This window comes from Hyperolius riggenbachi, chromosome 5 (assembly GCF_040937935.1).
Source record: "Hyperolius riggenbachi isolate aHypRig1 chromosome 5, aHypRig1.pri, whole genome shotgun sequence".
Classification (NCBI taxonomy): Eukaryota; Metazoa; Chordata; class Amphibia; order Anura; family Hyperoliidae; genus Hyperolius; species Hyperolius riggenbachi.
The window spans coordinates 294,536,204-294,553,767 of record NC_090650.1 but is presented as its reverse complement, the minus strand read 5'-3'; the positions used below and the strand labels follow the sequence as shown (position 1 = coordinate 294,553,767).

Here is a 17,564-nt window from a genome sequence, read left to right as displayed (position 1 = left end):
ATGAAAATTTTTTATTTTTACCACAAACGTGAAGATATTATTGTTACCCCGGAAACTTGAAAAATCGTTTATTTTTCATGCAAAAATTTGTGGCATATGCGAAAAATCGCAAACTTATTTTTGATGTAATTTTCGCTCAAAGGACGAATTTAAAATTATTTACGCTAAAATTGATGCGAAAAGAATATCGGCATTTTCTCTCATCTTTGATTAGAGCTATGTCTAAGCTATGTTGTCTAATCATAAAATAATTATTATTGAATTTTATCTGTTACAGATTTAGAAAGAAACGTTTATATATGATACAGGCCATCATATTTTGAACTGCTTTAATTTTATTTTGAGGTGTACAATGTATTGTAACGAAGCTCCCAAACACTGCAATTACTGACATGTACAGCAGATGGCAATGTTTGACCATAATGCAGCATTTGTTTGAGGATTTTGAAATTCATTTTTTGTTTGTGCGATTACACTGCAGATGTACAGTTTTGTGCATTGTTTTGAAATAAATAATTTACATGGAGAACACTGATGTTTAAATCAATATCAACACTTGACAATGCAAACAAACAAATACAGTTTAATCAATCGTCCTTGCCGCAAGTTATTGCAGCTTGCAATTTAAGCTCCTTTTGTAAATATACACCCATCAGCCGAAACTAGACCAAGAAGGTGAAAGGGACATTCAGTTCCTGGCTGCTATGAGAAACTGTGAGTAACATAGGTCAATCTCTTCAATACAGCAATGCAGAACGTTTTACTCTCTAATATATAAAACATATTACTAAAACAAATCAAGCAATGACTAGACAAACTTAAAGAGAACCCGATGCAGTTCTTGGGGGGCAGATAGGGCACAGACGCAGGTTCTCTGCCTAATGACATGACTCTGTGCCCCACACTGTGCCCCCCCTCCCCCCGCCATGCTATAGCCCCCTGAGATTAGCGACAATATTTGTCACTATCTCGAGGGTAAACATTGAGGAGAGGGATTCCCTGTTCAAAACACCCTCCAGGGGCATTCCTACAGGGTCTCTAGAGCTGCTGTTGGGCAGCTCTCTCTCCTAGCCACGCCTCCTGCCACTTCCCTCCCTGCAAGCTGGTGACAGACGCACAGTCTCTCCTTGCAGCGTCGTGACCCAGAGGTCATGAAAGTTGGCCATTGCGGCCCACAGGAGCGGCAGGGAGCGACGTTTTTTAGGCTACTTGATCCGCTCAGCCTACTTTTTTTTTAATTTTATAAGGCCTTGTTCACAAGAATAGAAAGGAAAAAAAAATTGCTCACAGCAACCATCTTATCGACCTAACTATAAAGCACTGGTAGATCGCGGCTTATTTGTACAAGGGTCATCTGGAAACACAGGCATTTTTAATTAATCAATTAAGTAAACATTTTATTTTATTTTAGATAAGCTATATCTTCTGATTATTTCTCCACATAATAACCTCCTTTCTTTAAACATTTATCATATCTTTTTACAAGATTTGTATTCCCTTTGTTGAAGTAGCATTACACTGCTTACCAAAGAGTTCGGAGGGATTCAGGATGGAGGCTTCATGTAAATGCTGCTGAACAAAGAGTTACCGGTATTCTGCAGTCAATGGGTAAGAGGCACAGGCAGAAAAGAGACTATCCTGACAGATGCAAGTTAAGTTACACTGAAAGAATACGTTCCATACCTTGCACGGCATAAGAAAGCAAATTTCTTTGTGGATGACCCTCATATTTATTTAAACTGACTCGTCACTTAAGTACCTGTAGCCATAGGATACCCCCAACAGGAATGTTACTACCAATATGTACAACTAGGATGATGGCTCAAACAAAGAATAAACAAATATTTGTATTGCAGTACAGTTGGATATACAAGCACAAAACTCTAAAAACTTGAAAACCACCCTTGAATCACGGTATTTGCCTAAAGAGAGGGAAGCCTCAGGATTCTATTGAGGATTCTCTCTGTGCTCCGATGTCCCGCCCATTAATCACTGCCGCCCCTCTCCACATTGGGGCTGCGCTTCTCCACTGTTGTAAACAAGTGGCTCAGACTTACTGCGCATACACAGGCATGCTTGCGCGGCTGCTGCATGGCCGCACTGATGGAGAGGGCATCAGGGGGCCGAACTGATGGAGGCTACTGCATGGCCACACAGTGGGGGGGGGGGGCGTCATCAGAGAACTGAGGGAAGCCTCAATAGGATCCTGAGGCTTTCCTCTCTTTAGGCAAAAATCTAATTTTGTACCTGAGCTTTAGCTCGGGTACACTTTAAATAACATCCAACGTATATCTATCTAATTGGTAGAATGTAGAAAAGTTGGCACCAGATGCTGGCTATAGGAGGGCCTGTATATCACACCTGATAGAGTTGTGCTCATGAGGAGTCAGTTCAATTGTAGCTTTGTAGATGAAAAAGATGGAGCACCAGCTCTGCTCATAGGATTTATTGTGACAGTACAGGCATTGCAGGCATACCAGGGATACCGGCCGGTATCTTTGCCTGTACTATCCCTGGTATGCCTGTAATTCCTGTACTCTCACAATAAATCCAACGTATATCTGTGGCCTTATAGACTTAAATCTAACACCTTTAAGGCTCCCTGCACACTTCAAATCCGTTTTGCTATTCTGATTCCGTTTCTGATTTGCAATTCCGATTTTCCCTGAATGCAATCAACAGAAAAACGGAGGAAAAAATGCAGCATGCAGTAACGATAAAAAATCGGAATCAGATGTAAAAAACGATTAAAAATTGAAATCAGAATTGCATGCAGTGTGCAGGAAGCCTAAGGTTGAACAATTAATAATGCAGAGAGTTATGATGTATGGCATGGGTGATACAACGAATCACAACTTTTTCAATAGCATAATAACATTTGTTACGCTCCATTATAAATAGCCCCCTAAATTTGATTGGGTACTATGACTTAATACAGCCAATGTACTGTTCTTCAGCTTGTACATTTGTAACTGAGACTCATAAAATAAGCAAGCAAAATGCAACCAGGCCTCCAAAGCTATTATATTTGAAAATACAAAGACAAGAACAAGACTATTAAATTATTTTAAATGTCAGAACACAGATGATTAAGATTTGGTAAAAGTACAAAACAAAATAAATCAATGTCAAATTAAATAAACTGTAAAACCAAAGAACAAAATAATTTCTGGAGAAAAAACAACCGAAAAATAAACTAACCACAGAACAAATAAATAGAAATGTTCTAATGTTAGATTCTGATATCATACAGCATGAGTTCTGTTTGGGAAGTGGTAACAGATGATCTTATTATTTTGTGCACATTTACAAGGTAAATGAATGATAAAGAAAATGTTCCTTGGACACTAAAAAATCAATTTACTCTTACTTTACTTTAATTTTATAATAATTATTAAGGTTTTGTGTGTACATGGTGCAATTAACACATGTATCAGGAAGTAGCACAAAGGTAAATAATACTAATATAACCAATGCATTAAGCAAACCCTGGTTTACACTTCATCCTGCCTGGTTTACACTTGATACATTTGTAAAAAAAAAAAAAAAAAAATTATAAAATACCTAAATCTTTATAAAATTCTGCAAAATGTATCGATCTCTACTCTAGATGTCGATCTTAGCATTGCTAATTTACATGTTGTAAACATCATGTGATCTGCATGACCAGTGGAAAAGAGGAATAAAAAAGACTGCAATTGCTGGCAGGTAATTAAAGGTCTGCCTCCTGAGTAAAGGGATTTATGCTTACTGCTGAATTCAAGCTCTTCTGCAGCCTCATTGAAATGCATAGATTTTTTTTTACCACCTGAACATTGACAAAGCTATTCAGGCAAGAATATGTGATGTGGCACTAACAACGTGCTTTGTCACATCTTTATTAACAGAACAACAGCGCAATTTGGGCCTAAAAGATGAAAAATCACATGTCATATATTAACAACCCTTTACAGGTAAAGATGTACTCAGCAGTTTTCATATAAGTAACTACAATAAGCAGTTCTTTAGAAGGTTACGCACAGTTACTCACAATTCAGCATAGAAAGTGAATGACTGATAGAGGAATCTGTATCCATATTACAGGACATGGCCTAGTCATTTTATTTTCAATGCTAAGTCATTAAGCTGCAAGCAAAATTCTGATGACTCACATAGTTATCAAAACACAGATTGGTAAGAGCTCATGGACAAGCAGCACCTGCCTTTTAAATATAGAGATGGCCCGAACGGTTTGCCAGCAAACGGTTCCCAGCGAACTTCTGTGGTTCGCGTCAGCGGAGAACCGCGAACGTTTGCGGAAGTTTGATTCGCCCCCATAGTGCATCATTAGGGTCAACTTTGACCCTCTACATCAGAGTCAGCAGGCACATTGTAGCCAATGAGGCTACACTCCCTCCTGGAGCGCATTATAATACCCATCACTGCATATACCTACCTGTTGTTCACTTCAGTGCACCCACCTACCTATGTGAGCGCACGCAGTGTCACTGTGTCTGTCCGGTACCTGTCTGTGTGTGACATGTGCACATTATAATACCCATCACTGCATATACCTACCTGTTGTTCACAGTGCACCCACCTACCTACGTGAGTGCACGCAGTGTCACTGTGCCTGTCCGGTACCTGTCTGTGTGTGACATGTGCACATTATAATACCTATCACTGCATATGCCTACCTGTTGTTCACAGTGCACCCACCTACCTACATGAGCGCACGCAGTGTCACTGTGCCTGTCCGGTACCTCTCTGTGTGTGAAAGGTGCACATTATAATACCCATCTATCACTGCATATACCTGTTGTTCACTTCAGTGCACCTACCCACCTATCTACGTGAGCGCACGCAGTGTCACTGTGCCTGTCCAGTACCTGTTTGTCCACCTACCTACGTGAGCGCATACAGTGTGATATTTAATACCACCAGTCACTGTACCTGTTGACGTTACGTGTGTGTGAGACAGGTGCACATTTGTAATACCCATCACTGCATATACCTACCTGTTGTGTTCAGTGCACCCACCTACCTACGTGAGTGCATGCAGTGTGATATACCACTCCGTGCATACCTGTTAACTGCACCTGTGTGACTGCACATTGTATTAGTCAAGTCAGTGCATACCTTTCACTTCATCGCCTCGATATGGACAAAAGAGGTAGAGGCAGAGGAAGACCCAGAGGAAGGCCACCCGGCAGGTCTGTTTGAGGTCGTGCTGATGTGATTTAGTGTGGCCCTGGACCAAAGTACAGTGCTCAGAAGAAGGCACGTCCCATCAACTCCCAAGATTGTCAGGACGTGGTTGACTATTTGACACAGAATACCTCATCTTCCGCAGCCACCAGCGCTACTACTAGCACCACATCTGTTCCATTTGACAATCGCAGGAGTTATTTGGTGGGGAATTAACTGATTCACAGCAACTACTGTTACAACAAGATGAAGGCGCTAAGCAAGTTACACCACCTCATATGTCTGAGTTAGGTGACACTATGGACGTAACGAGTGAGGAGTAGTAGGAGACGAGTTCCTGAAAGAAGCAGGAGGAGGTCGTCATCAGAAACAGCTGGTGCCAGTGTCCGGTGCCCTGTATCGCCAACTATGCAAAGCCAGCCAACATACCCTTCAACGTCAGCTGTTGATGCCACCATAGTGCCATCATCCCAGGGGGGCTCAGCGGTTTGGAAATGTTTTTATGTGTCTGCCTCAGATCAGAGCAATGCCATCTGTTCTCTCTGCCTCCAAAAATTGAGCCGTGGAAATGCCAACACCCACGTAGGGACAACTGCCTTACAAAGGCACATGCAGAAAAGGCACAAACTGCAATGGGAAGACCACCTGAAGAAAAGCAGCACACAAAAGCAAAGCCACCATCCTTCTCCTCTTCTTCCGTCAGGTGCATCATCTTCTTCAGCAGCTTTCTCCCTTGCACCTTCACAATCACAGCCTCCCTCCTCCACTCCGCCTCTCACCTTGAGCGGTTCTTGCTCCTCTGCACACAGCAGCACCAAGGTGTCTGTGAGGGCAATCTTTGAGCGGAAAAAGAATGTCTGCCAGTACCCCCTTGCCCGGCGTCTCACAGCTGGCTTGGCGGAACTGTTATCCCGCCAGCTGTTACCATACCAGCTGGTGGACTCAGGCCTTCCGAAAATTTGTGGCCATTGGGACACCGCAGTGGAAGATACCAGGCCGCATTTATTTCTCCAAAAAGGTGATACCCAAGCTGTACCATGAAGTTGAGAGGCAAGTGGTGTCATCTCTGGCACACAGTGTTTGGTCAAGGGTCCACCTGACCACGGATGCCTGGTCTGCCAAGCACGGTCAGGGCAGGTACATTATTTACACTGCCCATTGGGTCAACCTGGTGACCACTAACAAGCAGGGAGTACGTGGCTGTGCAGCGGACCAACTTGTGACACCTCCACGGCTTGCAGGCAGGCCTCCTGCCACCTCCTCTCCTCCTGCTACATCCTCTTCGCTGTCGTCATCCTCCTCCTCCTTGGCTGAGTGGCAGTTCAACTCTGCTGATGCTGCGATCTCCTCTCCAGCTACAAAGCCCCAGCTCCCCAGGGCCTATGCTGCATGCAAGGCACGACGGTGTCACGCCATCTTAGACATGTCTTGCCTCAAAGCGGATAGTCACACTTGAGCAGCTCTCCTGGCTGCTCTTAAAAAACAGGTGGATCAGTGGCTGACCCCGCACCAGCTGGAGATCGGCAACATGGTGTGTGACAACGGCAGAATTCTCATTTCCGCTTTGAATTTGGGAAAGCTGACACATGTACCCTGCATGGCACATGTGCTGAATCTAGTCATTCAAAGATTTGTGTCAAAGTACCCAGGCTTAGCAGACTGTAATGATCTGCTCAGCTGTCTGCACGGGCAGACAGCTGTTTGTCCATCCTTTAGGTCTGAGTGTTGCAGGTCTCTGGAAAAGAGACCTGTCTTCACTTTGCAAGTTTCAGAGTTGCTCTGCTGGTGAGGAATTTGCATATACTTGTCATGCAAATTGCTTAGCTGGCTCCTTTTATGGCTTGCAGTATAAATACCTTTTGCTCCCTAAATTCCTTGCTGGTCATGATGGTTTGTTCCTGCAAACTCTCCTGGAGTATCAGCCTTGCTATCGTTTGCTAAGATTATCTTAGAGTAATTCCTTGGGACTGCACTAGGCATCCCTTCTAGTGCAGTCAGGTTGTATTATCTGTATTGCCTTGTTCTGCCTCTCTTTCTCGATTGTCTTGTCGCCAGCGGCGGTCGACAGGAAATCGTTCTGTACTCTGACTGGGAGTGTAGGCCAGAGCTGCGGTTGCTACTGGCTGCTCCATCTGTCTGGATTGCATTCGTCCTAGTGGTAGTGGCAGTGCTTCCTTCCGTATTCTGCCTTAGGGGTGCTAACCAGAGCAGCAGTTGCTACTGGTAGCCCCATCTGTTTGTCTGTCTGGATCGCATCCGCTCTAGCGGTAGCAGAGGTGGTTCCTTCTGTATTCTGCCTTAGGGGTGCTAGCCAGAGCAGCGGTTGCTACTGGTAGCCCCATCTGTCTGTCTTGTCTGGTACGAACGCTTGCTGTAGGCTTGGTGAGGTAACCGTTTAACAAGCGTTCACGTTCTCTATTTCATGTTTGTATTTCATTGGTTAGTTAGGGTGGCACGCTTATCACTGGGCGCCTAACGTGTGGTGATCGTGTCTTAAACGCGTTCGCTGTTGCGAATGAGTGCGGTGTTTGCATTTAGCTAGCGTTTGTTATTTTCCTTGATGTTCTGATTGTTGTTGCTTGCTGTGCCTTTCTTGCTACTCTCGTGCTCTGTCCTGCTCGGTCTTGTGTCACTGTTGGCAATCACCAGTCTTGCGATTGTGTTCATACTTTTTTTCTGCTGATGTGTGTTCACCGTCGCAGGGTGGCGACTAGATTGGTGGACACACATTCATTCTGTCTCTATGCTCTCTCTCTTTTAGGGCTATCCAGCCCTGCATTGCTTCAACTCGTACAATTCCCATCTGGCATCTGTGGCTGTGCAGAGGCTGTGTTCGTCTGCACTCCACAGCTCCATCTGCCGGTGGGAATCTCCCTCTACAGGTGCATAGCACCATAGCTGGGTTCTCTCAAATTACACGCTTGTGGAGGATTTCCGCAGTGTCAGCGCGCATCTTGTGCGCTGACCACGGAAATAATTCCGCAATCGTTACAAAGACATCCTGAAGCAGGCCAGGAGGTTGTGTGGGCATTTCAAGCGGTCTTACACGGCCATGGCACACTTTGCCAATATTCAGCGGAGAAACAAGTTGCCGGTGAGATGCCTGATTTGCGATAGCCCGACTCGCTGGAATTCGACCCTCCTTATGTTCTCTCGCCTGCTAGAACAGGAGAAAGCCGTCACCCAGTACCTCTACAACTACAGTAGAAGGACGCACTCTGGGGAGATGGGGATTTTCTGGCCCAACAACTGGACACTGATGCAAAATGCATGCAGGCTTATGCGGCCGTTTGAGGAGGTGACCAACCTGGTCACAGTAAATGGCGCCATTAGCGACTTGATCCCGTACGCTTACTTCCTGGAGCGTGCCGTGCATAGAGTGGTGGATCAAGCTGTGGAGGAGCATGAACAGGAACAGTTACAGGAGGAAGCATTGTGGGATCAATTCTCAGCAGAACCAGAAGTTTCCTCAACACCTGCAGCATCACAGAGGGGGGATGAGGAGGAGGAGGAAGAGTTGTGTGGGGAAGAAGAGTCAGACTCAGATGATGAGGAAGGTGTTTCTTTGGAGGAGGAGGAGGAGGCGGCGGCAGAAGAACAACCGAAGCAGGCATAGCAGGGGGTTTGTGCTGTTCAATGTTCCCGTGGTATTGCTTGTGGCTGGGGGGAGGAGGAGTACTTACCTAACGTCACTGAGGAAGAGCAAGAGGAGATGGATAGTACTGGATCCAACTTTGTGCAGATGGCGTCTTTCATGCTATCCAGCCTGTTGAGGGACCCCCGCATAAAAAAAAACTCAAGGGGAATGAGCTGTACTGGGTGGCCACACTACTAGACCTTCGGTATAGGCACAAAGTATAGGCACAAAGTGGCGTAGATGTTTCCAAATCACATGAAGGCAGAAAGGATGCAGCACTTGCAAAACAAGCTGGCAACTATGCTTTACAATGCGTTTAAGGGTGATGTCACAGCACAACGCAATAAAGGTACCACTGCCAGTAATCCTTCTCTCATGTCCACGCAGGCAAGGACAGGATGCTTGTGAGAAAACGCGGAAGAGCCGCCGCCATGAGCCAGCGGCAGGCGGCTCTTTCCGCGCATAGTGGCACCACACAGTATGAGGCGGCTGTCTCTGTGCAGGGCTCAACGGAGCGCGGAGAAACCGCCGCGTCGGACGCGGCGGTTAGAGCGCATGCCCCCGCTGCGGAGGTACCACAGAGCGGGGCTGGTGTGGCTGGGACACGTAGTCCCTCTAGATTTAGAGTGACGCGCGCGCGCACTCACGCAGGGTTTATATGACAGCCAGAAGTAGTCAGCTGACCAGGCTGGTCAGCTGACTCTGGCTCCACTACTAATTGGTCCAGCACTGTGGGAGGTGCTGGAGAGGTACATGTGTATATATACTTCTAGCTGGTCATTCCCCTGGTGTCTGGCATTGCGATCACCTACGTGGGAGCACCCAGATCCGTAGTCAGATCCGCAAGTGTGCCGGGACCAGCTGGAGCTGTAATCCTACACTTAGCTAGATTCTGTTGATAGCTTAAAGTACTAGTTTGATTGTGATTATCTGTTATGACTTCCTGCTTGCCTGACTATCCTCCTGAACTCTGATCAGGCACCTCGATATTTCTGATACTCTGTTGCCGAACCCCAGCTCGTCCCTAGACTCTGCTTCTGCCTCCTGATTTTGTACCTCGATATATCTGATACCCCGTTGCCGAACCCTGCCTGTACTTAGACGCCGCCTTTGTCTCCTGATCTGGTACTGTATCTGTCCGTGTGTGTACGACCTGGCTTGTCCGACCTCGAGAACCGACCTTACCGTTAGATGCGGTTCCTCGCTCTGTTAGCGACCCTTCCTCCTGAGGGTTACTTTCAGACAATCCTTCCTGCTGTTAGCCCGACTCCTCCCGTCTTGGAGAGTCCGGGTCTGCGGAAGGAATCTGAGCAGTACTCCTGACTGCACTGGGGCCTTGTCCTCAAAGTGTTACTGTTACACCTAAACACTACACTCTACACAGGTGAACAGAGGTTAGCTGGTATATCGGATTATCGGTGATACTGCAGGTCACTTATAATCTGGTATACATCTGTATTCCCAGTGATACTGCAGATCACCGGTAATCAGATCCTCTCTGTGCCTCACCGATCGTTACAATGCTCCAGCGATCTCATGGTGATGTCGGACATGCGGACATTCTTTAGTCCAACACCTCGCCTTAGCCATTCTGGATCCACCCTCCACCAATGCCTGGACCGGCAGGTAGCCGACTACCTGGCCTTAAGTGTGGATGTAGACACTGTGAGCAGCGATGAACCCTTGGACTACTGGGTGTGCAGGCTTGACCTGTGGCCAGAGCTGTCCCAATTTGCCATCCAACTTCTGTCTTGCCCTGCCTCAAGCGTCCTGTCAGAAAGGACCTTCAGAGCAGCTGGAGGCATTGTCACTGAGAAGAGAAGTTGCCTAAGTCAAAAAAGTGTTCAGTACCCCACCTTTATCAAAATGAATGAGGTATGGATCCCAGAGGGCTACTGCCCGCCCGAAGTCAGTCCCCACACACAGCATCTCTGCCTGCACGCCGTGTGACTGCCTGCCCCAAGACTAAGTTGCTCCTCACACAGCACCTCTGCCAGCAGGTGGCTTGACTGCCTTCTCCGCCACCACCAACAGGGTCCAGGACTCCAGGTGGATTCCTGAATTTTTAAGGCTGCTGCTAGCAGCGGTCGCTATACTATTTTTTCTGGTGCGTGTACATGCCTGCCTAATTTTTCTGGCTGCACTGCGGTTAGTGTGCCTTATCTGAGGTTAGTGTGCCTTATCTGAGGTTAGTGTGCCTTATCTGAGTTAGTGTGCCTTATCTGAGGTTAGTGTGCCTTATCTGAGGTTAGTGTGCCTTATCTGAGGTAGTGTGCCTTATCTGAACTTAGTGCCCCTTAAGTAGCTTTGTGCACGCATGATAACATCGCACCTGCTATACTGTACATGATGCGACCTAAACGGCGCATCAGTGCACCGTTATCGTAGCCTCCCTCCAGGTGTTAGACCCCTTGAAACATCTTTTCCATCACTTTTGTGGCCAGCATAAGTGTTTCTAGTTTTCAAAGTTGGCCTCCCTATCTATTGCAGTTTGCGAAAGTTTGCGCGAACCGAACTTTTTCGGAAGTTCGCGTTCGCGGTCCACGAACCAAAAATCGGAGGTTCAGGCCATCTCTATTTAAATACAGCGACCATATTTTTCTGGGCCCAAACTGGGACAAGGGTTGGGGGTAGTGGTGAAGGGTGTTGATGAAATTTCATATACATTACATATATATTAATGCCATATTTTTGGGAATATAAGACGCTCCAGAATATAAGACGCACCTAGGTTTAGAGGGCAAAAGCTAGGGAACAAATATATACTAAACCTGGTGCATCCATGTTCCAGGAGCATCTTGTAGATGTTCTTCCCCAATGTGTGTGACTTGTGTCCCTTTCTGCCCTCCTTTGCTTCCCCTGTGTGCCCCCATCTTTCCCCAGTGTGTCCCACTGTGTCCTCCTTCGCCCCCTAATATCCCCCTGTGTCGCCTCCTTGTCCCACTGTGTCCCCTCCTTGTCCCCCTGTATCCCCTCCTTGTCACCCTGTGTCTCCTCCTGGTCCCCCTTTGCCCCCTCCTTGTCCCCCTGTGTCTCCTCTTGGTTCCCCTGTGTCCTCTCCTGGCCCCTGTGTCCCCTCCTTTTCCCCTCCTGAACCAGTGTCCCCTCCTTGTCCCCGTGTCTCCTCCTCGTCCCCCTGTGTCCCTTCCTGGTCCCCCTGTGTCCCCTCCTGGTCCCCTTGTGTCTCCTCCTTGTCCCCGTGTCTCCTCCTGGTCTTCCAGTGTCTCTCCCCGTACCCCCTGCCCCCCATGTCTCCACTGCTCCCTGTGTAACATTAAATAGCAGCAGTGTTGCTCACCTTCCAAGCGATTCTAGCACTGGGTGGGCCTCTGCCCCCGGCTGGTCTCCTCCACTCCCGACTGGTCTTCTCCGCTCCCAGTATAAGATGAAATCGCGGCAATGCGGCTCACCAATTTAAGCGCCAGCGATCTGCAGACATCTCCTCACTAGCCTTCACTAGGGGAAGCCCCATGGAAGAGGAGATGTGTGCAGATCACCAGCGCTGGAAGCGCCGGGTGAAGTGAGCCACTCTGCCACTATTCCATCTTATACAGGGAGCGAGAGAAGACGAGCCGGGAGCATAGGAGACCAGCCAGATACGGAGAAGGCCAGCCGGGGGCGGAGGACCACACATCACTGGAATCACTTGGAAGGTGAGCAACGATGCCGCTATTTAATGTTACTCAGGGAGGGGAGGAGACTGTTGGGGAACAAGCCAGGGAATTCCTGCATTGCGGTAAGTCAGCGGTTTGTATCAGCGAGCGATCTTATGTCTGGGATTCCCTGTCTTTGGACTATAAGAAGCAAGGACTTTTTCTCCCCATTTTTTGTGGAGAAAAATTGCGTCTTATATTTTGAAAAATATGGTACATGTGATTTGCCTAAATTTACGCTGGATACAACTTGTATTAAATTTGCATGCAAGCCAGCATTATATGCATATGACCATTAATAATATAATTTGTTTACCTAATCTATTACAGAACAAATAGTGTATGCCTTGCCTGACTTTACAGCAAAAGACCAATTTGGGGGGAGCAAATAAGCTTATAAATAAGTTTTGGGATGTGAGAGGATGCCAGAAGGCCTGGCAATATCTGTTGGTCACAGATATACCCCTGCTAATATTATGTGCATATCATTCATATTTTCCTATTTGCAATATGTGTAACTGATATCTTCCTGTCAGTTATTTGTCCCTGAATAATTACAAATACGGTTGGCAACCCTGGCTTAATATATGGGATAAATAATGCAACTTACTGCCACTGTCAGTGGTTTTAATGTTTTGGTATGTCTGTGTTTTGGCCATTGTTAATTTTATTCATTAACCCTTTCCAATCCTTTGTCCGGGTTACCCATGTGATTGTACACTCTAACAAAGCTTGCAGGGGGTTAACTTTGATCTAAATAGGCTGATAGACTGGATCCGGCAACAGCGCCCCTACCAGTGAGTCCAAATGCACCCACATAGCATCTAAATTATGTGGCACAGTGGAGGAGCAGGGGGGCGGTGCCGATCGATGTGTCAGATTTTGGAAACCCCTAGCAACGGCCATGTTTTTCTACGTTCGGCTATGTCGGGCATTGGACCTCTACTGGAAAATGCCAAGGATTTGAAAGGGTTACGTTATTCTAAGAACAAAAACATGATGTGCAGGATGCAATAGTCCAATGTAAGCTGAAATCATGGATCTACCTGCAGTTGATAGGCGATTTGTTACTGAACTATACACATCCCCCTTGTGATATCCACTATCTTACTGAATATGGTATGCTATAATATATTATCAAACCAACAGTTCAGGTTAAGCTGTGTGCAAAACTTTAAATGAAGAAAATGATCCCAATAAAGAGGTGCAATGAAAACAATGGAACCTTCCAGCTAGAAGGAACAGAATAACATATCCCATTTCAATTTGACTGGGAAGGATTCCATTTAGAAGCGTAATATCTTAAGGTACAATAAACACCCTTAGCGGTACATGAATTGATCACAAAGCATAGTTTTCCTTACGTTCTTGGAAAGATGTGAAGAGCATCTGGAAGCGGCTTGTACGGCTGCCTTCATCTGCCCACATGCGGATTACTCCAAGTCCTGTACGCAGCATCACATCATTAGCAACGGTGCTGCAAAATTTAGCTTTCAGATCTTCCACTGAGCTACTCCCATCATATACAGCCACAAAGTTTCTTTTACATTCATTTGAATTTTGCATTTCGTAGTCCAAAAAACGCAAGTATATCTGAAAAGAAAGAAAGTACTTTTTGTGAGCACATCATGACTATTATACATTGATTGAGCATTCACAGTTCAATCAGTAAGTACTTCAATTATCTGCTATTCAAAGCAAACCATTTATTAAATTGCACATCCCTTTCATTATTTATGAATAGAGGGAGTTTAATACTTTCAGGAGAAATGGTTCCAGGGAATGTCTCAAATATGTCTTTCTTAGAATTTGCACAGATGAATGCTATATCATTAAATAAATAGATAACATCTATTGTCTTTGAAACACAGAATCTTCTTTGCTTTAATGTTTGGACATTATCACATACATAGTGCTATGTCCAGGAGTAAACTGTTCGGCCCTCTGATTGGTTGGACCAGGAGAGACTTTTCAGAGGGTAAGCTGTCAAGTAAATATATTTAGTACCAAAATAAGGAAGTATGAGTAGTTTGGATATATATATATATATATATATATATATATATATATATATATATATACATACTGTATATATACTATATATACACTTCATCTTTCATTTTAAAAATAAGTCAATGAGGGTAAACAGTGTTAGGTCTGTTGGGCAGATGTTTCTATTTGCATCCCATAGCATCCATTTTTGTGATTGCTCTCTTACGGATCATTGAGATGTGTAATAGCTTTCCGCAGTATATCAAGAGTTACAGATTGCACAGCAAGCTTGTGGTGAAACACAACTTCTAGGACTGTGTAAGGGGCTGAAAGAGACCAAAAAGCCTCATTGCTAAGATGATATGAAAATCAGATGTTTGCCTTCTTAAAACAGAAGGTATTTGTGATTATTCAGATTGTAGTGAGCCCTGAGGTGTCCCACAGTGCATCACTGCTGAATATGCAAACAGTGCAGCTACAGATCCGCTGGAATGCAAAAATTGTAAAATTTAAAATATGTGCAAACATACACAAATAAGAAGTACTTTTTAGTGCGCAATAATTGTTTAAATAAAATTAGACAGGTGCATAAATTTGGGTACTATTGTCATTTTATTGATTCCAAAACCTTTAGAACTAATTATTGGAACTCAAATTAGCTTGGTAAGCTCAGTGACCCCTGACCTACATACACAGGTGAATCCAATTTATGAGAAAGAGTATTGAAAGGAAACCTAAATTGAAAAGGCTATGGATTTTTCCTTTTAAAAGAATACCAGTCGCCTGACTCTCCTGCTGATCCTGTGTCTCTAATACTTTTAGCCACAGCCCCTCAACAAGCATGAAGATCAGGTGCTCTGACTGAAGTCAGACTGGATTAGTGCATGCTTGTTTCAGGTGTGTGATTCAGCCACTACTACATACAAAGAGATCAGCAGGACTGACAAGCAACTGGTATTGTTTAAAAGGAAACATCTATAGTCCTCTCAGTTAAGGTTACCTTTAAGGGAGTCAATTGTAAGTTTCCCTCCTGTTTTAATTTTCTCTGAAGAGTAGCAACATTGAGGTCTCAAAACAACTCTCAAATGACCTGAAGACAAAGATTGTTCACTGTCATAGTTTAGGGGAAGGATACAGAAAGCTGTCTCAGAGATTTCAGCTGTCTGTTTCCACAGTTAAGCACATATTGAGGAAATGAAAGACCACAGGCTCAGTTCAAGTTAAGGTTTGAAGTGGCAGACCAAGAAAAATCTCGGATAGACCGAAACGACGAATGGTGAGAACAGTCAGAGTCAATCCACAGACCAGCACCAAAGACCTACAACATCATCTTGCTGCAGATGGAGTCACTGTGCATCGTTCAACCACTCGGCGCACACTGTACCCAAGCAGATGCTGTATGTGAGAATGATGCAGAGGAAGCCTTTTCTCTGCTCACAGCACAAACAGAGCTGCTTGAGGTATGCTAAAGCACATTTGGACAAACCAGCTTCATTTTGGAATAAGGTGCTGTGGACTGATGAAACTAAAATTTAATTATTTGGGCATAACAAGGGGTGTTATGCATGGAGGAAAAAGAACACAGCATTCCAAGAAAAACATCTGCTACCTACAGTAAAATATGGTGGTGGTTCCATCATGTTGTGGGGCTTTGTGGCAAGTGCAGGGACTGGGAATCTAGTCAAAGTTGAAGGACACATGGATTCCACTCAGTATCAGCAGAATCAGTGACAAAGCTGAAGCTGCGCCAGGGACAACAACCCTAAACACTGTTTTAAAAATCCACCAAGGCATTCATACAGAGGAACAAGTACAATGTTCTGGAATGGCCATCTCAGTCCCCAGACTTGAATATAATTGAAAATATGTGGTGTGAGTTAAAGAGAGTTGTCCATGCTCGGAAGCCATTAAACCTGAATGAACTAGAGATGTTTTGTAAAGAGGAATGGTCCAAAGTACCTTCAACCAGAAACCAGACTCATTGGAACCTACAGGAAGCGTTTAGAGGCTGTAATTTCTGCAAAAGGAGAATCTACTTAATATTGATTTTATTTCTTTTTTGTGGTGCCCAAATTTATGCACCTGCCTAATTTTATTTAAACAAATATTGCACACATTCTGTACATCCAATAAACTTAATTTCACTTCTCAAATATCACTGTGTGTGTCTATAGGATCTATAGGATGTATTTAACTGACATTTTTTATCGTAACTAGAGATGAGCGTAATGACCTAATTACGAATTTCCGAAATTTCGCGAAATTACTACAATTACGATTTTAGCAGTAATCGAAATTTCGTAATTTTCGCAAATTACGCAAATTTTCGTAATTACGATTACGAAATTTAGTATTTTAAAGTTTGCAAAGGTTTCTATCCCTCTAGATGCCTAAAATGAATAAACAACCAACCTCCTCCTCCTCCTCCTCCTCCTCCTCCCTCTCTCTCTCTCTCTCTCTCTCTCTCTCTCTCTCTCTCTCTCTCCAGAGATCTGTAGTATTTCAAAACCATACTCACATTCATGACATGTCCAGGGATCAAACCCAGGCCAACCACATGGAAGACAGCTATGCTCACCACCATACCACCAAACACACACTAAATAGACTGCTAACCTAAATCTTACTTGTAGACAGTCATATGAGACACATGCTGGGTGCAGGGCTTTGTGATTGGACCATGCGATAGAGTGAGGTGCAAAAATGAAATCATGCCTAGCAGAGGATGGTTTCACAGTGCTAAATGCTAGGCTGGCTGTGGTGCAATTGGTTAGTGTGTCTGGCTGGTAACAGCAAGGTTACAGGTTCGATTCCATCCAGGCATGTCTTTTCCTTTTGCGTTCAACAGTTGTCCAAACAGAGCCAACAGAGCCCCAGATAGCCATGTAGAGTTAGGTCACAGCTAGCCTGGCTGTGGTGCAATTGGTTAGTGTGTCTGGCTGGTAACAGCAAGGTTACAGGTTCGATTCCATCCAGGCATGTCTTTTCCTTTTGCGTTCAACAGTTGTCCAAACAGAGCCAACAGAGCCCCAGATAGCCATGTAGAGTTAGGTCACAGCTAGCCTGGCTGTGGTGCAATTGGTTAGTGTGTCTGG

General features: G+C 44.9%; 1 protein-coding gene across 3 annotated transcripts in view; it reads right to left on the bottom strand.

Moving 5' to 3' along the window:
• The window catches only part of NETO1 (neuropilin and tolloid like 1), a 156,041-nt gene that overhangs the window by 35,738 nt on the left and 102,739 nt on the right, over positions 1–17,564 (bottom strand). For all 3 annotated transcript variants that reach the window (XM_068234674.1, XM_068234676.1, XM_068234675.1), the window contains exon 7: positions 13,842–14,070. In XM_068234674.1, coding sequence (XP_068090775.1) covers positions 13,842–14,070 — 229 coding nt within the window. The remainder of the gene's footprint in view (positions 1–13,841; positions 14,071–17,564) is intronic.